General features: G+C 45.2%; 1 protein-coding gene across 1 annotated transcript in view; it reads left to right on the top strand.

The window, feature by feature from the left end:
* Positions 1-21983, top strand: part of LOC311138270 (copine-9-like) — a gene marked incomplete at both ends in the record, with an annotated part of 142723 nt that overhangs the window by 17538 nt on the left and 103202 nt on the right. The window contains one exon of the mRNA XM_084172953.1: positions 9304-9344. Coding sequence (XP_084029079.1) covers positions 9304-9344 — 41 coding nt within the window. The remainder of the gene's footprint in view (positions 1-9303; positions 9345-21983) is intronic.

Genomic DNA, 21983 nt, shown 5'->3' with positions numbered 1-21983 from the left:
GGCAGTGTTTTAAGTCATATAGTTACAGTACATTATTCACCGATGTTCCTATGATGTGACAAATCATCAACAGTTTTACTTTGTTCAAACAAACAATGCTTGACAGGTTGTAATGAATTGTACTTTTTTATTGGGAATTGTAATGGTTTGTACTCCGTCCTCTACCATCTTGCGTTGCTTCAGCCTGAGCACTACCTTTGATATACATATTAAGGTGTTTACACGTGAGGGACTTGGTATAGAGAAGCGTGGGGACATGCTCTCCTGAAGGAAGGTGGTAGTGTAGCGACCTTAACCCAACACATAGCGACCTCATCAAGAGGTTCGTGCCTCTTGGCGTAATGGTTAAGGTGTTGGCCTGACAGTCACTGTACCTGGGTTCGAGTCCAGGTCGGGGTTACCCCCTGAATTCGCTAAACTAAATAGGTGGTGAAGCTTTTTCTCAAGAGACAACTATAGCGTGCTCTTGAAGTGACCTAAGTGGTTTAACAGAAGATAGCAAGTAGGTCAACATTGAGCTGGTGATGGGGCGGCGGTGTGAGAGAATGTCAATCACAGCAGGGGAGCGCTCTGATTGGATGTGTTCTCCTCAGGACCCCATTGGGCCAGGAAGGGATGAGACAGGTAGGAGAGGTAGTCATTCTCACAACAACATGGTCGATCCAGACCTGTTGGGCACATCACGGCAAATACTGAAAAATATGAGTATTTTACACAAATTAGATGTATTTTATTTTACTTTTATTTTAGAGTCCCATTGAGACCAAGGTCTCTTTTACAAGGGAGTCCTACATCTTACAATTACATAACAATTACACAATCATGTCAGCATAGGAGCATAGAAAATTCATCAAGAGAATACAAAAATACAAAACACAATCATGAAAAACTACCACATTCTATAGTAAAGAGGTCCTCAACCAACATCCTGAAAGGCACCATTACATCCTGTAGGGTAATAACTGTAGGTTATTCTGAAGATTGTTCCATACATTAGGTGCGAAGAAACCTAAAGCTGTTTTTCCTACCTCTGTAGTGACAGACGGAATTTCAAGAATCTGTCTGGACCCGTATCCACAAAGAGTCTCAGAGGAGGTGTACTGATCTAGGATAAGTTTTACCATAATGAATAAGATTATATGGACAGATCCTAGATCAGCCCTCCTACTCTGAGATAATTTGTGCAGAGGAATAGGGAGTTTATCATTAGTGCTTATTGCAAACGTGTTATTTATTTGTCATTATGCTGGCTACAAGACGGGCTACACGGCTTCCTCTTCCTAGTATCCTTTGTAGTATCCTTCGTAGTATCCTGATGGCTAATGTCCAGTCGCTGGAAAATAATCTTTGTGAACTCAGAGCAAGGCTTCAATCGCAGAGGGACATCAGTGGATGCTGTGTCCTTGTTTTTACAGAGGGACATCAGTGGATGCTGTGTCCTTGTTTTTACAGAGACATGGCTTAAAGATGATACACTTGACTCTGCTATTCAACCAGACGGCTTTTCCATTTTCCATATAGATTGAACGGCAGGTTCTGGTAAGAGTAGGGGGAGGGGTATGTTTCCTTATTGACAATCCCTGGCGCACCGGAGCTTAAAACATCTCGAGCTCCTGTTCACCTGATCTGGAGTTCCTAAATATCATCAACAAGTATCCTGCCCCACAAGAAAAAAGAACATGCTGGACCATGTATATACAAACATCCGTGACTCGTACAAATCCATCCCCGCCCCCACTTGATCCCATGTTTCATGAGCTGAAATAAAAGATCCCAGAAATGTTCCATACGCACAAAAAGCTTATTGTGCACACATTTGTTTACATCACTGTTAGTGAGCATTTCTCATTTGCCAAGATAATCCATCCATCTGACAGGTGTGGCATATCAAGAAGCTGATTAAACGGCATGATCATTACACAGGTGTACCTTGTGCTGGGCACAATAAAAGGCTACTCTAAAATGTGCGGTTTTGTCACTCAACACAATGCCACAGATGTCTCAAGTTTTGAGGGAGCGTGCAATTGGCATGCTGACTGCAGGAATGTCCACCAGAGCGGTTGCCAGAGAATTGAATGTTCATTTCTCTACCTTAAGCTGCCTCGAACGTCGTTTTAGAGAATTTGGCAGTAAGTCCAACCGACCTCACAACCGCACACCATGTGTAACCACGCCAGCCCAGGACCTCCACGTCCGTCTTCTTCACCTGCAGGATAGTTTTGTGGGGAAAAACTCATTCTGATTTGCTAAGCCTGGCTCCCCAGTAGGTGGGCCTGGCTCCCAAGTGGGTGGGCCTATGCCCTCCTAGGCACACCCATGGCTGCACCCCTGCCCAGTCATGTGCAATCTATAGATTAGGGCCTAATTAATTTATTTCAATTGACTGATTTCCTTACACAAACTATAACTCAGTAAAATCGTTGAAATAGTTACATGCTGCGTTTATATTTTTGTTCAGTATAAGTCGTCAGTCACAGGCTTCATTAGGAAATGTGTTGATGATGTTGTACCTACAATAACAATCTGGACTCCCGAGTGCCGCAGTGGTCTAAGGCACTGCAACGCAGTGCTAGCTGTGCCACTAGAGATCCTGGTTCGAATCCAGGCTCTGTCGTAGCTGGCCGCGACCGGGAGACCCATGGGGCTGCGCACAATTGGCCCAGCGTCGTCCAGGGTAGGGGAGGGAATGGCCGGCAGGGATGTAGCTCAGTTGGTAGAGCATGGCGTTTGCAACGCCAGGGTTGTGGGTTCGATTCCCACGGGGGGCCAGTATGAAATAATAAAAAATAAAAAGGTACCCGTACTGCAGCATTCAATGTCAGCAGAACAAACCCCGATGACTCGGTGGCGCGAGACACGTACAAGGCAAGTAGGTACGAGCTCCGCAAATCCATTAAGGACACAAAAAGACAATACAGAATCAAACTTGAATTTATGTTCGACAACTCGCGACGCCTGTGGCAAGGACTACAGACTATCACGGACTACAAAGACAAATCCAGCTGTGTGTTGCCCACCAAATCCTCCCTCCCAGACGAGTTTAACACATTCTACGCTCGCTTCGAGGCAGACAATACCGAGCCATCCAGCTCTCTGAGGCTGACGTGAGGAAAACTCTCAAAAGAGTGAATACTCACAAAACCGCTGGCCCAGATGGCATCCCTGGCCACGTGTGTGCTGACTAGCTGGCGGGCGTCTTCTCTGACATCTTCATCCTGTTCCTGTCCCAGGCTGTAATCCCCACGTGCTTCAAGGAGACCACCATCGTCCCAGTGCCCAAGAAAAACCAGGTGACATGACCAAATGACTATCGCCCCGTCGCACTCACCCCCGTCATCATGAAGTGCTTCGAGAGGCTGATCATGGCCCACATCAAGACCAGCACACTGGACCCACTCTAATTTGCCTACCGCTCCAACAGATCCATGGAAGATGCCATTTCCATCGCTATTCACACGGCCTTAACACATCTGGACAAGAGGAACACATACAGTATGTAAGAATACTGTTCATTGACTACAGTTCAGCATTCAACACTATTGTTCTCTCTGAGCTCGACACCAAGCTCAGAGCCCTGGGTCTGGACACCACCCTCTGCAACTGGCGGGCAGACCACAGGACTTCCTGACGGGCAGACCACAGGCAGTGAGGATTGGCAACAACACCTCCTCCACACTGACTCTTAACACAGGGCACCCCAGGGGTGTGTCCTCAGCCCTCTGCTGTACTCCCTGTTCACTCACGACTGCGTGGTTTTGCACGACACCAACTCCATCATCAAATTTGCTGACGACAGCACGGTTCTAGGCCTGATAACCAACAACAACAAGTCAGCCTATAGGGAGGAGGTAAGTGAACTGGTATTGTGGTGCCAGGACAACAACCTCTCCCTCAATGTCAGCAAAACAAAGGAGTTGATTGTTGACTTCAGGAAGCAGAGGAGGGAAAATGCCCCGATCCACATCAACGGGACTGCAGTAGAGAGAGTCAGCAGTTTAAAGTTCCTCGGCCTCCACATCACTGAGGACTTGACATGGATCAACACCACCACTCTTGTCAAGCGGCTGAAGAATTTCGGCATGCTACCCCGGGTCCTCTCCAAATACTACCGCTGCACCATTGAGAGCGTGCTGACCGGTTGCATCGCAGCCTGGTACGGGAATTGCTCCGTCCACAACCACAAGGCCCTCCAGCGGGTGGCCCAGTACATCACTGGGACCGTGCACCCACCCATCCAGGACATCTACAGTGAGGGAAAAAAGTATTTGATCCCCTGCTGATTTTGTACGTTTGCCCACTGACAAATAAATGATCAGTCTATAATTTTAATGGTAGGTTTATTTGAACAGTGAGAGACAGAATAACAAACAAAAAATCCAGAAAAACGCATGTCAAAAATGTTCTAAATTGATTTGCATTTTAATAAGATAAATAAGTATTTGACCCCTCTGTCACGCCCTGGCTATGGGGACTCTTAAATGTTGAGCCAGGTGTGTAGTTTCTATATTGTGTTTTTCTATGTTTAGCTTCTAGATCATTTAGATCTATGTTGGCCAGGGTGGTTCCCAATCAGAGGCAGCTGTAGCTCGTTGTCTCTGATTGGGGACCATACTTAGGCAGCCTGTTGGCACCAGTTAGTTGTGGGATCTTGTTCCGTATAGGTTTGTTTTGTGTAACCTCAAGACTTCACGTATCGTTTGTTTGTTGTTTTGTCGTGTTCAGTACTTCAATAAATATGTACGCTTATCACGCTGCGTCTTGGTTCGACCAATCTTTAAACGATCTTGACAGAAGATCCCACCAAATGAGGACCAAGCAGCGTGTCCAGGAACAGACAGCCTGGACCTGTGAGGAGATCCTGGACGGGATGGGATCCTGGACTTGGGAGGAGATTCAGGCCGGAATGGATCGCCGTCCTTGGGAGGAGACTGTGGAGGCGCGCTATAGAGAGGAGCAGCGGCAACGCAGAAGGTGCCGGCCGAGGAGGAAGCCCGAGAGACAGCCCCAAGAAAAAATTGGCGGAGCCTAGTGTTAGAGCAGAGCCAACTCCCCGTACTCATGCTAGGAAGCGTGTGACTGGGCAGGCTCCGTGTTATGCGGAGCCACGTACTGTGCCGCGAGTGTTCCGGCACAGTTCTGTACGTCCTGTGCTAGCACCACGCACGTGTCGTGCGAAGATGGGCATTCAGCCAGGACGGGGTGTGCCGGCTCAACGCTCGTGGTCTCCAGTACGCCTCCTCGGTCCCGTATATCCTGCGCCGGTGCTACGTGCTGTATCGCCAGTACGAGTGCACAGCCCCGTACGTCCTGTGCTGATGCCTCACACATATTGTGTGGAAGTAGGCATTCAGCCAGGACGTGTTGTGTCAGCTCTCCGCTCCAGACCTCCAGTCCGCCTCCACAGTCCGGCCCGGCCCGTTCCGGCTCCCCGCACCAAGCCAGTGGTGCGTGTTCCCAGTCCGGCCCGGCCCGTTCCTGCTCCCCGCACCAAGCCAGGGGTGCGTGTTCCCAGTCCAGCCCGGCCTGTTCCTGTCCATCGCACCAAGTCAGTGGTGCGCGTCGCCAGTCCGGTACGGCCCGTTCCTGCTCCCCGCACCAAGCCTATGGTGCGCGTCGTCAGCCCGGTCCGGCCCGTTCCTGCTCCCCGCACCAAGCCAGTGGTGCGTGTGTCCAGTCCGGAGCCAGAGCAATCCGCTCCACCGGGGTCCGGTCCAACTCCAGTCAGCGGATCCACTCCGGAGCCAGAGCAATCCGCTCCACCGGGGTCCAGTCCAGCTCCGGTCAGCCGCTCCACTCCGGAGCCAGAGAAGTCCGCTCCACCGGTGCCCAGTCCAGCTCCGGTCAGCGGCTCCAGTCCGGAGTCTGTGCAGTTCGATCCACCGTCGTCGGGTCCAGCTCCAGTCAGCGGTGCCAGTCCAGACCCAGACGTCAGCCCCTCTCCAGGTTCGGGGTCTCCCACACCAGGGTCCAGACAGGACTTGGTACGTCGTGGGAGGAAGGAGAGGGGAAGCAGCGCGCCGAGGTCCAGACCAGACCAGGGGCGCAACAGGGAGGCGGAGGATAGGTGGTGGTCACGCCCGGAGCCGAATCCGCCTCCGAGGCGGAATGCCCACCCGGCCCCTACCCTGTTATGTTTAGGTTGCGCGGTCGGAGTCCGCACCTTTGGGGGGGTACTGTCACGCCCTGGCTCTGGGGACTCTTAAATGTTGAGCCAGGTGTGTAGTTTCTATGTTATGTTTTTCTATGTTTAGCTTCTAGATCGTTTAGATCTATGTTGGCCAGGGTGGTTCCCAATCAGAGGCAGCTGTAGCTCGTTGTCTCTGATTGGGGACCATACTTAGGCAGCCTGTTGGCACAAGTTAGTTGTGGGATCTTGTTCCGTATAGGTTTGTTTTGTGTAACCTCAAGACTTCACGTATCGTTTGTTTGTTGTTTTGTCGTGTTCAGTACTTCAATAAATATGTACGCTTATCACGCTGCGCCTTGGTTCGACCAATCTTTAAACGATCGTGACACCCTCTGCAAAACATGACTTAGTACTTGGTGGCAAAACCCTTGTTGGCAATCACAGAGGTCAGACGTTTCTTGTAGTTGGCCACCAGGTTTGCACACATCTCAGGAGGGATTTTGTCCCACTCCTCTTTGCATATCTTCTCCAAGTCATTAAGGTTTTGAGGCTGACGTTTGGCAACTCGAACCTTCAGCTCCCTCCACAGATTTTCTATGGGATTAAGGTCTGGAGACTGGCTAGACCACTCCAGGACCTTAATGTGCTTCTTCTTGAGCCACTCCTTTGTTGCCTTGGCCGTGTGTTTTGGGTCATTGTCATGCTTAAATACCCATCCACGACCCATTTTCAATGCCCTGGCTGAGGGAAGGAGGTTCTCACCCAAGATTTGACGGTACATGGCCCCCCGTCCATCGTCCCTTTTGATGCGGTGAAGTTGTCCTGACCCCTTAGCAGAAAAACACCCCCAAAGCATAATGTTTCCACCTCCATGTTTGACGGTGGGGATGGTGTTCTTGGGGTCATAGGCAGCATTCCTCCTCCTCCAAACACGGCGAGTTGAGTTGATGCCAAAGAGCTCCATTTTGGTCTCATCTGACCACAACACTTTCACCCAGTTCTCCTCTGAATCATTCAGATGTTCATTGGCAAACTTCAGACGGGCCTGTATATGTGCTTTCTTGAGCAGGGGGACCTTGCGGCCGCTGCAGGATTTCAGTCCTTCACGGCATAGTGTGTTACCAATTGTTTTCTTGGTGACTATGGTCCCAGCTGCCTGGAGATCATTGACAAGATCCTCCCGTGTAGTTCTGGGCTGATTCCTCCACGAGGTGAGATCTTGCATGGAGCCCCAGGCCGAGGGAGATTGACAGTTATTTTGTGTTTCTTCCATTTGCAAATAATCGCACCAACTGTTGTCACCTTCTCACCAAGCTGCTTGGCGATGGTCTTGTAGCCCATTCCAGCCTTGTGTAGGTCTACAATCTTGTCCCTGACATCCTTGGAGAGCTCTTTGGTATTGGCCATGGTGGAGACTTCTGTGGACAGGTGTCTTTTATACACTCCCTTTAAGAGTGTGCTCCTAATCTCAGCTCGTTACCTGTATAAAAGACACCTGGGAGCCAGAAATCTTTCTGATTGAGAGGGGGTCAAATACTTATTTCCCTCAATAAAATGCAAATCAATTTATAACATTTTTGATATGCGTTTTTATTTTATTTTTTGGTTGTTATTCTGTCTCTCACTGTTCAAATAAACCTACCATTAAAATGATAGACTGATCATTTCTTTGTCTGTGGGCAAATGTACAAAATCAGCAGGGGATCAAATACTTTTTTCCCTCACTGTACTTGAAACGATTCCTGAGAAAGGCTCGCAGCATCATCAAGGACACCACACACAACAGCCATGAGCTGTTCACACCCTTACCGTCGGGCCAACGAAATCGGAATATGAGGTCTGATACCAACAGGCTCAGAGACAGTTTCTATCTACAAGCCATCAGACTGCTGAACACTTTAACTGGACAGACCACCTGCTCTGATTCTCCGCACCTTAGCACACATGCACTCACTCATACACACAACCACACACAACCACACACACACACACACACACACACACACACACACACACACACACACACACACACACACACACACACACACACACACACACACACACACACACACATACATACATTCATGCTACACACATCTCAACTGCTGCTTCCAGACTCTTCTTATGTTTACTAAATACTGCACAATTTAAACACTTGCATTCCAATCCACCCTTCCCAAAAACGTGTAAATATTGAACTATAAATTGTGCCTTCCTGTATTATACTTATGCTAAAATGTTTATTATAAACTGGGTGGTTCAAGCCCTGAATGCTGATTGGCAAAACAGTTGTTTCTACTGTTCTAATTATGTTTGTTATGGCTAAGGGCTGTATCCAGGCACTCTGCGTTGCGTCGTGCATAACAACAGTCCTTAGCCGTGGTATATTGGCCATATACCACCATCCCTCGGCCCTTATTGCTTAATTACATTCTATTGAGCCATTTACTTTATGTTCGTATTCTTATCTTTTATTATTTATTTTTGTTGTTGCATTATCGAGAAAGAACCTGCAAGTAAGCATTTCATTCAACGGTGTATACCATGTGTATCCCGTACATACGACTAATAAAACTTTAAACTCATAATTCAATTAGCATTTTAATTTGCCAGCCATATGCTTCCATAAACTGTAACTATACATTTATCAAGTGCTGTGGAAGGTTGAAAAGGAAAATGAGACAAAGCCTTTTGACAAGTTGACACAATGGCCATTGAAACTAAACAAGATGACCAGTAAGGCTATACCGAAGAAAAGCAGAGCAAATCCCCCTTCATTCACCAGCAGCTACCAGCTACACCTCACCAGCCTGAGACACACAGCTCCCTCTGAGTCTAAAGCCACTGGAGGACCCCACCCCTAGAGAGGTGTTATATCCCCCCCTTCCTTCCCTGTCATCCTAGTCTTCAGTTTAAAATGGCAGCACTCTCTATACAGGCAGTTACAGGTCTCACACAGGAGTGGGAGATTCAATTGTGGTTATTTAATTTAACAAATAACTTCATTTAAGTAAGGTCTACATCTGCTATTCACTGTGTTATCCATGTACTGTATGATGAGAGACTGATAGGCAAGACAGCACAAACAGATCTGGCACTCAGGCTAGTATGAAGCTCAGTTTGTTATCTTGTTTTGTGTCATTTCTAACTTCCCACCCTCTCTTTCATTCAAACAGGAACCTGCTGGATATGGACAACTTCTCCAAATCAGACCCTGGTATGTGATGCATATTTTATAATTGTTGCAAAGCCTTTCTTGTAAGCACTTACAAGTTATTATGAAAAGCTTATAACCAGGGTTGGGGTCAATTCCATTTCAATGAAAAATGTAATGTCAGAATGTATATCAAATTCAATTCAAAATTTTCCTAATTGAACAGCATTGAAGAGAATTGGAATTTCAGTGTACTTCCTGAATTGACTGGAATTGAAATGGAATTGTCCCCAACCCTGCTTATAACATATTGCCATTCAATTATCTGCATTGCATGTATAACATATACATTACATTCTATTGTTCCAATTCCAATTCTCAAAGTAGAAAATTGAAGGGATTCCATAGTACTCCAAATACCAACATGCAGGTACGTGCACAAATAGGGCTCTACCTGTGCAGAGCACATGCCCCTTTGCCCTTCCAGTCTCCAAAGTGCCCTTTTCGGTGGTGGTACATATATACATTGTTTTTAGTTGTTGTTCTGAACCCACTGCCCGCAAGTCGTTTTTAAATTCTCATACTACAGTGCCTTGAGAAAGTATTCATACCCCTTGACTTATTCCACATTTTGTTGTGTTACAGACTGAATTCAACATGATAACATTTTGGTTACACAGGCTCTTGGCTTCCCATCCTATTCTAACCACCTCTCGCCGGCTTTGCATTCATGTTACCTGATGAAATTGCTGTACAATATGATCTTGTTGCCATCTGATGCACATTTAAATGTCATAAAAAATCTGCCGCGTCCTGGTTGTATTACTGCTGATGATATCTGGAAATGTGCATGTACAATCTGCTGTTGCTAGCCCCAATTCTGACTTGTGCTCTGATGATTTATGCTTCACTGATTTCTGCTCTCATAAAAGCCTAGGTTTTTTGCACGTTAACACTAGAAGCTTATTACCTAAAATGTATCAATTGAAAGTGTTGGTTCACCGCTCCAATCCAGATGGGTTGGTCATTACTGAGACATGGTTAAGAAACAGTGTTCTGAACACTGATGTTAACCTTTTGGTTATAACCTTTTTCGGCAAGACAGATCTTCCAAAGGTGGTGGACTGGCAGTCTTTAACAAGGAACACCTTCAGTGCTCAGTTGTCCCCACCAAGTCTGTCCCTAAACAATTTGATTTGCTGGTTTTAAGCATTAAGCTTTCAAATAGCTCTTTGTTGACTGTTGCTGGGTGTTATCGTCCACCATCAGCACCGGCCTGTACCCTACCTGCCCTAAGCTCTGTCCTGGCCCCTTACACTAAGTCTGGATTTGTCCTGCTAGGTGACCTAAACTGGGACATGCTTAAAACAACCTGACCAAGTCTTAAAACAATGGGACTCCCTAAATCTCTCTCAGATCATTACCAATCCCAAAAGGTATGACCACAAACACCCAGAAAAGGCTACTCTCCTTGATGTTATCCTCACAAATAATCCTGATAGGTATCTGTCTGGTGTTTTCTGTAATGACCTTAGTGAACACTGTTTTATGGCCTGTGTTCGTAATGGCTGCTCAGTTAAACGACCTGTCCTGATTTGTCATAGACGCTTGCTGAAAAACTCGAATGAGCAAGCCTTCCTTCATGAATGGTATAGAATCAGCTTTATCCCCTCCTTCGAAGAAGCTTGCACCTTATTTTTAGTGGTATTGTTAACAAGCATGCCCCCATAAAGAAAATGACAATTAAAAACAGGTTCAGCCCCTGGTTCAACTGTGATCTGGCAGAGTTACTCCACCTCAAGAACACCATTTGGTGAAAGGCTCGGCACACAAATACTCAGGCTGACGGGCTGTCGTTCAGGCAAAAGAGAAATAAGTGCACTCAGGCTATCCTGAAGGCCAAAGTTAGTTACTTTAAGGAGCAGTTCTCTCTCTGTGGGTCTAACCCCAAGAAGTTCTGGAAAACAGTGAAAGACCTGGAGAATAAACCCTCCTCCTCACAGCTGCCCATGTCCCTTAATGTTGATGATGTGGTTGTTACTGACAAGGAGCATATGGCTGAGCTCTTTAAAAACTACTTCATTAAGTCAGGATTCCTATTTGACTGGCTAGAAACTTCATATGGAGAAAGGGAATGCCTCTTTCACCCCAACTGCCAAACTAACCCTGATTCAGAGGACCATCCTACCCATGCTAGATTACAGAGACGTAATTTATAGATTGGCAGGTAAGGGTGCTCTCGAGCAGCTAGATGTTCTTTACCATTCGGCCATCAGATTTTCCACCAATGCTCCTTATAGGACACATCACTGCACTCTATACTCCTCTGTAAACTGGTCATCTCTGTATACCCGACGCAAGACCCACTGGTTGATGCTTATTTATAAAACCCTCTTAGGCCTCACTCTCCCCTATCTGAGATACCTATTGCTACCCTCATCCACCACATACAACACCCCTTCTGCCAGTCACATTCTGTTAAAAGTCCCCAAAGCACACACATCCCTGGGTCGCTTCTCTTTTCAGTTCGCTGCTGCAAGCGACTGGAATGAGCTGCAAAAAAACATCAAACAAGAAAGTTTTATCTCCATCCCTACATTCAAAGACTCAATCATGGACACTCTTTCTGACACGTATGGCTGCTTCGTGTGACGTATTGTTGTCTCTACCTTTTTGCACTTCGTGCTGTTGTCTGTGCCTAACAATGTTTGTACCATGTTTGTGCTGCTGCCATGTTGTGCTGCTGCCATGTTGTGTTTCTACCATGTTGTGTTATGTTGTGTTGCTGCCATGTTGTATTGTTGTCTTAGGTCCCTTTTTATGTAGTGTTGTGGTGTCGCTCTTGTCGTGATGTGTGTTTTATTTTTTCAGCTGTGCTAACATATTTGCAAAAGGGTTTTCTAATGATCAATTAGCCTTTTAAAAGGATAAACTTGGATTAGCAAACACAACGTGCCATTGGAACACAGGACTGATGGTTGCTGATAATGGGCCTCTGTACGCCTATGTACTGTAGATATTCCATAAAAAATCAGCCGTTTCCAGCTACAATAGCCATTTACAACATTAACAATGTCTACACTGTATTTCTGATCAATTTGATGTTATTTTAAATGGACGAAAAAATTGCTTTTCTTTAGAAAAAAATGAAATTTCTAAGTGACCCCAAACTTTTGAACGGTAGTGTACATGACTGACACATGTAGAGTAGACGTGTCAGGCAATGTCAGGTGCACAGGCTTCAGCGTACAGTATATTCTCCAAGCTATTGAGGTCCCTTATCTACACTGAACAAAAATATAAACGCAACAATCAACAATTTCAAAGATTCTACTGAGTTGCAGTTCATATAAGGAAATCAGTCAATTTAAATAAATAAATTAGACCCTAATCTATGGATTTCACATGACTGGGAATACAGATATGCATCTGTTGGTCACAGATACCTTTAAAAAAAGGTAGGGCTGTGGATCAGAAAACCAGTCCGTATCTGGTGTGACCAACATTTGCCTCATGCAGCGCGACACATCTTCTTCGCATAGAGTTGATCAGGCCGTTGATTGTGGCCTGTGGGGTGTTGTCCCACTCTTAAATGGCAGTGCGAAGTTGCTGGATATTGGCTGGAACTGGAACACGCTGTCGTACACGTCGATCCAAAGCATCCCAAACATGCTCAATGGGTAACATGTCTGGTGAGTATGCAGTCTATGTGTGAGGACAGACGCTGGGAGACAAGAAGCAAGTACAGACATGAAACAAAACACAATGGAAGAACTGGGAGATTTTCAGCTTCCAGGCATTATGCACAGATCCTTGCGACATGGTGTTGTGCATTATCATGCTGAAACATGAGGTGATGGCAGTGGATGTATGGCACGATAATGGACCTCAGGATCTCGTCACGGTATCTCTGTACATTCAATAGGCCATGGATAAAATGCAATTGTATTCATTGTCCGTAGCTTATGCCTGCCCATACCATAACCCCACCACCACCATGGGGCACTCTCTTCACAACTTTGACATCAGCAAACCGCTAGCCAACACGACACCATACACGCTGTCTGCCATCTGCCCGGTACAGTTAAAACCGTGAAGAACACACTGATCTCCCGTGTGCCAGTGGCCATTGAAGGTGAGCATTTACCTACTGAAGTCAGTTACGAAGCCAAACTGCAGTCAGGTCAAGACCAATGTTCCCTCTAAGCTGCGTGCGTGCGCGGGTGCGCAGCTCCCCCGGGACTGCTGCGCAGAAGAAATATCAGCCCGTGCAGAGAAGCACGAGATTGAACTTTACTCCATTTTCTAGAGTTCTCCTCCTTAGTTAACACTGTCAACGTTTCCCTTTACTGTGGGAATTGTGATCGATGACCGGTGCGGCATACCAATCAGAGTTGCAAATAGACCATTGCCATATTTGGATCTGTGCCATTCACTTTGAACTGAACTGTTAACAGCATGAGTGGTCGTGAGTAGATGTGCTTGTTTTGAGATCAAAGCGAGAGCTGCATGTAGCCGCGTGTGCACATTTGTTCATATCCTTTGCTAGTTAGTGAGTTATTAGCCCAGTTATAGATAATTTGTAGTCAGCAATGGGGGAGAGATTGCTTCATGCAAGAGCACAAAACGTGTACATTTCTAGACATCTTTGATAGCGAGTCAGGTAAAGAGCTTTTCTTCGTCTTAAAGGGGCAGTGTTGTATTTGGAGACAGGCTTGAATAAGCTAAGTAGCCAATAGGCAGACGGTTTCTGACAGTTTGTGCAGAAATTCTTCGCTTGTGCAAACACACAGTTTCGTCAGATGTCTGGGTGGCTGGTCTCAGACGATCCCGCAGGTGAAGAAGCCAGATGTGGAGGTCCTGGGCTGGCGTGGCTACATGTGGTCTGCGGGTTGTGAGGCCGTTTGGAGGTACTGCCAAATTCTCTAAAACAACGTTGCAGGTGGCTTATGGTAGAGAAACATTCAATTCTCTGGGAACAGCTCTGGTGGACATTCGTACAGTCAGCATGCCAATTGCACGCTCCCTCAAAACTTGAGACATCTGTGGCAAAACTGCACATTTTAGAGTGGCCTTTTCCTTTTATTGTCCCCAGCACAAGGTGCACCTGTGTAATGATCATGCTGTTTAATCAGCTTCTTGATATGCCACACCTGTCAAGTGGATGGATTATCTTGGTAAAGGAGAAATGCTCACTAACAGGGGTTTAAACAAATTTGTGCCCAAGATTTGAGATTTAAAAAAATCTATAATTTGAGAGAGAACTTTTTGTGCGTATGGAACATTTCTGGGATGTTTTATTTCAGTCATGGGAAATCAGCTCATGAAACATGGGACCAACACTTTACATGTTGCATTTACATTTTTGTTCAGTGTATTTTAAGGGTTGCAGCAGCACAAATGAAATTTGCCCATTTTGAGGAAATAACCTTCAGGAAGAAGAATCGTTGGGCGACAACAGGGTGAATAAGAGAGAAGCGCTTTGGGCCGCTTGTCCTTTAATTTACTATGGCCCAGGAGTGTGTGTGTGTTTATGTGGAGGCTTTTGTCTGATGTTTTGTGTCACTGGGCCTCTGTTTGTTTGATGTGTGAGTGTGTGTGTGTGTGTGTGTGTGTGTGTCTGTGTGTGTGTATCAGTGTCAGTGTGAGTGGATAGGAGTTTGTTTGGTGTTTGATAGTGAGTCGCTCTTTGTGGACAGATGGTATACCCTCAGATCTCTGTGGTCGGACGACATGCAATATCGCTAGAAAGAATTTCCCATTGAACTTTGGTCGGAGCTCTACAATAGATCACTATGGCTGCCTCCCAAATGACAACCTGTTCCAGAGTGCGACATTCAGGGGTCTATATTTTTTTCATGGGAGCTCCTATGGGCCTAATAGTAAAGACATGCCATTTAACGGTAAAATATTTTGTATTACCTTTCATTTGGCATGAACACAACCAGTCGAGATGTTTTCGTCTTATTGTCAAACAAATCACTTCAAAAAGTAGGCTACCTGCGCATGTTCGTCCACTCCAAAATAATTCCAGCGTCCAAACAGTGCACTTTGCTCCATTTGATGAATGGAAAGAGACTGTTACAAAACACCAAAAAGTGTAATGACATTCGACGATTGTCACTAGGTCTACACTCTTGTAGCCTGAATTAATTGATTGTCTGCTGACAAAAGGAACTTTCTTGTAGAAAGAAAAGTTGGGACACCTGAAAAGAGCGTGAGATACAGGGCTGTCCTGGGATGACGAGTGCAGCCATATGAAGGGGAAAAAATGGTTTAAGCCATGACACAGAGGTGGGGGGTGTTCGTTTAATTTGGAATCAACTTTTATTTTAATATGTACCACTGTAGCAGTACAAATTGCATTTTAAACAAATAGGAGTATGGCAAAATTAGCATAATCTAGAGATCCCCACCAAAGTTTGACTTTTTGCATTTAGGGGGGCTCATGTCTCATTCAGGGGGTCTGAGACCCCCCTGGGCCCCCCGTAATTTGCACTCTGCCCTATTCCCTTTATAGTGCACTACTAATGAGCAGGGCCCATAGGGCTCTGGTCAAAAATAGTGCACTATATATGGAATACAGATGTAGGATCTTAATTTGAGCCAGTTGGCTACAACAGGAAAATAATCCTGCAGCAACAGGAAATGTGAATTATTAAGTGGATTCTAATTAACTGACATTTTTTGTAGGGGTTGATACAGTAGGTGCGGTAGAAAGGGAGAGAGTCGAAAACAGCAGGTCCGGGACAAGGTAGCACGTCCGGTGAACAGGTCAGGTTTCCATAGCCGCAGGAAGAACAGTTGAAACTGGAGCAGCAGCACGACCAGGTGGACTGGGGACAGCCAGGAGTCATCAGGCCAGGTAGTCCTGAGGCATGATCCTAGGGCTCAGGTCCTCCAGGAGGGGAGGGAGAGAGAGAGAGAATTAGAGGGAGCATACTTAAATTCACACAGGACACCAGATAAGACAGGAGAATTACACCAGATATAACACAGACTGACCTTAGCCCCCCTATTGCGGGGGGGGTATAACCCCAGCCACTTTGCCAAAGCACAGCCCCCACACTACTAGAGGGATATCAACAGACCACCAACTTACTACCCTGAGCCAAGGCTGAGTATAGCCCACGAAGATCTCCTCCACCGCACGAGCACGAGGGGGTGCAAAACCGGACAGGAAGATCATGTCAGTGACTCAACCCACTCAAGTGACGCACCCCTCCTAGGGACAACATGGAAGAGCACTAGTAAGCCAGTGACTCAGCCCCCGTAATAGGGTCAGAGGCAGAGAATCCCAGTGGAGAGAGGGGAGCCGGCCAGGCAGAGACAGCAAGGGCAGTTCGACGCGCCAGTGCCTTGCCGTTCACCTTCGCACCCCTGGGCCAGACTACACTCAATCATAGTACCTACTGAAGAGATGAGTCTTCAGTAAACTTAAAGGTCGAGACTGAGTCTGCGTCTCTCACATGGATAGGCAGGCCATTCCATAAAAATGGAGATCTATAGGAGAAAGCCCTGCCTCCAGCTGTTTGCTTAGAAATTCTAGGGACAATAAGGAGGCCTGCGTCTTGTGACCGTAGCGTACGTGTAGGTATGTATGGCAGGACCAAATCAGAGAGATAGGTAGGAGCAAGCCCATGTAATGCTTTGTAGGTTAGCAGTAAAACCTTGAAATCAGCCCCAGCCTTAACAGAAATCCAGTGTAGAGAGGCTAGCACTGGAGTAAAATTATATATTTTTTTGGTTCTAGTCAAGATTCTAGTGGCCGTATTTAGCACTAACTGAAGTTTACGCACGTAAAAAATGTTATAAATTGATTTGCATTTTAATGAGGGAAATACGTTTTTGACCCCCTCTCAATCAGAAAGATTTCTGGCTCCCAGGTGTCTTTTATTTAGGTAACGAGCTGAGATTAGGAGCACACTCTTAAAGGGAGTGCTCCTAATCTCAGCTTGTTACCTTTATAAAAGACACCTGTCCACAGAAGCAATCAATCAATCAGATTCCAAACTCTCCACCATGGCCAAGACCAAAGAGCTCTCCAAGGATGTCAGGGACAAGATTGTAGACCTACACAAGGCTGGAATGGGCTACAAGACCATCGCCAAGCAGCTTGGTGAGAAGGTGACAACAGTTGGTGCGATTATTCGCAAATTGAAGAAACACAAAAGACCTGTCAATCTCCTTCGGCCTGGGGCTCCATGCAAGATCTCACCTCGTGGAGTTGCAATGATCATGAGAACGGTGAGGAATCAGCCCAGAACTACACGGGAGGATCTTGTCAATGATCTCAAGGCAGCTGGGACCATAGTCACCAAGAAAACAATTGGTAACACACTACGCCGTGAAGGACTGAAATCCTGCAGCGCCCGCAAGGTCCCCCTGCTCAAGAAAGCACATATACAGGCCCGTCTGAAGTTTGCCAATGAACATCTGAATGATTCAGAGGAGAACTGGGTGAAAGTGTTGTGGTCAGATGAGACCAAAATGGAGCTCTTTGGCATCAACTCAACTCGCCGTGTTTGGAGGAGGAGGAATGCTGCCTATGACTCCAAGAACACCATCCCCACCATCAAACATGGAGGTGGAAACATTATGCTTTGGGGGTGTTTTTCTGCTAAGGGGACAGGACAACTTCACCGCATCAAAGGGACGATGGACGGGGCCATGTACCGTCAAATCTTGGGTGAGAACCTCCTTCCCTCAGCCAGGGCATTGAAAATGGGTCATGGATGGGTATTCCAGCATGACAATGACCCAAAACACACGGCCAAGGCAACAAAGGAGTGGCTCAAAAAGAAGCACATTAAGGTCCTGGAGTGGCATAGCCAGTCTCCAGACCTTAATCCCATCGAAAATCTGTGGAGGGAGCTGAAGGTTCGAGTTGCCAAACGTCAGCCTCGAAACCTTAATGACTTGGAGAAGATCTGCAAAGAGGAGTGGGACAAAATCCCTCCTGAGATGTGTGCAAACCTGGTGGCCAACTACAAGAAACGTCTGACCTCTGTGATTGTCAACAAGGGTTTTGCCACCAAGTACTAAGTCATGTTTTGCAGACGTGTCAAATACTTATTTCCCTCATTAAAATGCAAATCAATTAATAACATTATTGACATGTGTTTTTCTGGATTTTTTTGTTGTTATTCAGTCTCTCACTGTTCAAATAAACCTAACATTAAAATTATAGACTGATCATGTCTTTGTCGGTGGGCAAACGTACAAAATCAGCAGGGGATCAAATACTTTTTTCCCTCACTGTACGTACATACGATCACGTCTCTCTATTATGCATGGGAAAACTTCGGAACAGATTTACAACATTTAAATCACTTGAAACTGATTTCCTGGTGTTTTTAACAGTATTTTATGTCCAACAATAAACAATAATAAAAAAATGTGCTCAGAAAACTTGGGGGGCCAAATAAAAGCCACCATTTGGGGAACCCTGCTAAAGGCCAATATGCACAAAGATGTCGACAAATTCTCTGAAGAGCCAACAATAAATCTCCCAAAATAAATCTCAGCATTCTGCATCCTATTTTGACAGGATCAAAATATCAATCATGCATTTCCTGGATATGTTAGATGAAATAGCTTACTTTTTGAATCGTAGGCTACAATCTCAGTTGTCTTACTTGGCACTGGAAAAAAGTACTCTATAGCCCTGCCACTAATGTAAAGTAACGTTGTATTTGTTGTTATTGTGTAAAATAGTTATATTTATCGCGATATGACGGTTACATTTTTAACTGTCCATATCACCCAGCTCTACATCAGTATTTGGTTTTCGCCAGGCATAATGGGACCCATCTCGTCCAAAAAGTTGACTCAAATTTGCCAAAAAGCACCTGGATGATCATCAATACTTTTTGGACGACATGGTTACAGTAATGCCTGGCGAAAACCAAACTCTGCATTCCACAGTAAGAACATCATACCAAAGGTCAAGCATGGTGGTGGTGGTGTGATGGTTTGGGGATGCTTTGCTGCCTCAGGACCTGGACGACTTGCCTTAATAGAAGGAACCATGAATTCTGCTCTGTATCAGAGAATTCTACAGGAGAATGTCAGACCATCCGTCTGTGAGCTGAAGCTGAAGCGCAGCTGGGTCATGCAGCAAGACAATGATCCAAAACACACAATCAAGTCTACATGAAAATAGCTAAAAAGCAACAAATTGGAAGTTTTGGAATGGCCTAGTCAAAGTCCAGACCTAATCCCAATTGAGATGTTGTGGCAGGACTTGAAAAGAGCAGTTCATGCGTGAAAACCCACACGTCACTGAGTTAAAGCAGTTCTGCATGGAAGAGTGGGCCAAAATTCCTCCACAGCGACGTGAGAGACTGATCAACAACTACAGGAAGCATTTGGTTGGAGTCATTGCAGCTAAAGGTGGCACAACCAGTTATTGAGTGTAAGCGGGCAATTACTTTTTCACACAGGGGAATTGGGTGTTGCATAACTTTGTTTATGAAATAAATATGTCATTGTTGTGTTATTTGTTCACTTATGTTCCCTTTATCTAATATTAGGTTTTGGTTGAAGATCTGATAACATTCAGTATCACAAATATGCAAAAGTAGAGAAAATTAGAAAGGGGGCAAATACTTTTTCATAGCACTGTATATACTAGGAGGTGTCAGAGGAAGGCCCAAAACATTGTCAAAGACTCCAGTCATCCAAGTCATAGATTGTTCTCTCTGCTACGGCACGGCAAGCGGTACCGGAGCGCCAAGTCTAGGTCCAAAAGGCTCCTTAACAGCTTCTACCCCCAAGCCATAAGACTGCTGAACAATTAATCAAATGGCCACCCAGACTATTTGCATTGACCCCCCCCCATATACCCCCTGTATATAGCCTCATTATTGTTATTTAATTGTGTTTTTTTTTCTACTTCAGTTTATTTAGTAAACATTTAATTAACTCTATTTTGTTAACTGCATTGTTGGTTAAGGGCTTGTAAGGAAGCATTTCACGGTAAGGTCTACATCTGTTGTATTCGGCGCATGTGACAAATATCATTTGATTTGTTTGATTTGTAATTCAATCTCAATAGTGTCTGTGTCCCTGATATAGGTAGCTCAATACGTAAAGCCCTGGAGTGATTTCCTTGATGAATGTTGACTCTGGCCATGGTTATATACACACACTCACACTCACACACACGGCGCCAGAACGAATCTGTTGGACGGGCATTTGATTTCAATAGGGGGGCATGTTTCTTTCACTTTCTTTATGGGTATTTATAGTAAAGACACCTAATTTAACTGTAAAAATCTATCACCTTTTAATGCGGCATGAACACAACCAGTCATGATGTGTTCATCTGATTGTCAAATAAATCACTTCATAGGTGGCGTGTGAGTTTTATGTTTGGGAAGCTTACAATTTATCCTACCATTTCTACCAATCTGCGTGCCAGTTTAGATTTTATATGCACATTTTTGTGGAACAGTTTCATTTCAATAATAACGTTTTTGTTTATCAAAATCATCACTTGGTTAATCGTAAAAATCACAATTTAAATGATACAAATCTAAAAGTTAAAATTCAACTAATGCCAGAGCACCAGCCTCTGCCATATGGACACATTGATACGACGTGATCCATTGGCGGCTAAAGAAATGAGCGCATGGAACTCTGAGACAGCCTATAGGCCAATGCAGCAGTAGCCCATTGTCCATTGTCAACTAAGTATAAATACATAAAGCCGACAAATAAAAGCAGAAGAAAATATCCAGGTTCTTTCAATCGCATTCATCTCTCTACTCCGCCTGTCTGTCTCCCTTTCTATCTGTCTCGACTTCAGTTATTGCTAGTGAAGTGCAACATTGTATCAAATCAATCAACTGGGTCCTGCTAAAGCTGTTGCAAGTGAGCTTGCAACATTGTACCAACTAGCCTATTCTGAGCCCTCAGAGTTTCTGTGCCAGTGAGCTCGGGACAGACAGCTGTTTTTGCAAAAGGGAAAAGTGTTCAGGTTTCCACTCTATATATGGGATCATTATATTTTGCTCTTTCACACCAAGGCGTAGTGATTATCGAGGTGGAGAGTGTTGGAAAGATTTTTCAAATACTGTCATAAGGAATGGATGTTAAAAAAACAGACTTTGTTGACTTATGTGAGGTGAAGAAAAAATGACTGGGAAGCTCAGCTTATTAGTGGTGGACATGGTGAGTTAAGACAATCAAAAATCAAACATCCTCAGACAGCCTGGTACTTCTATGCGTGCTCAGGCGCATTCACTCCCTCAACATTAACAGGACAGAGAAACCAGACACATACTCATTGCTCACATGGAGCACTCTAAACAAAAGCCAATGAACATTTTTACAAAACTATGATGGTTATGAAATAAACCAAAGCTTGTTTCTCACAAGTGTAGCAGGTTGTGAACTCTGCAAACAATGTTTCCACTCGGAGAATGAGGAACGGTAAATGACTGTAATTAATACATGCATTAACAGGAATTAATGTAACCAAATGACAGCATTTATTACTCTTGACATGTGTAATGAAATATTGATCAAAATAAACAATCAAAGGGAAAAACATTCACACAATGAAACAATGAATGCACAAGAATTGGCGGGAGACAGCAGAGAGCATTCTGGAGAGCTGAGTGCATGCATTCTGGAGTGTATATATCTTCGCCACAATCCCCTCCCCTTGTTTTTGTCTCAACATTTTGAATGATT

This window comes from Coregonus lavaretus, assembly GCF_964263955.1.
Source record: "Coregonus lavaretus genome assembly, chromosome: 12".
NCBI classification, from domain to species: Eukaryota; Metazoa; Chordata; class Actinopteri; order Salmoniformes; family Salmonidae; genus Coregonus; species Coregonus lavaretus.
Note: the sequence above shows the minus strand (reverse complement) of the source record. Positions and strands in the feature narration are given on the sequence as shown.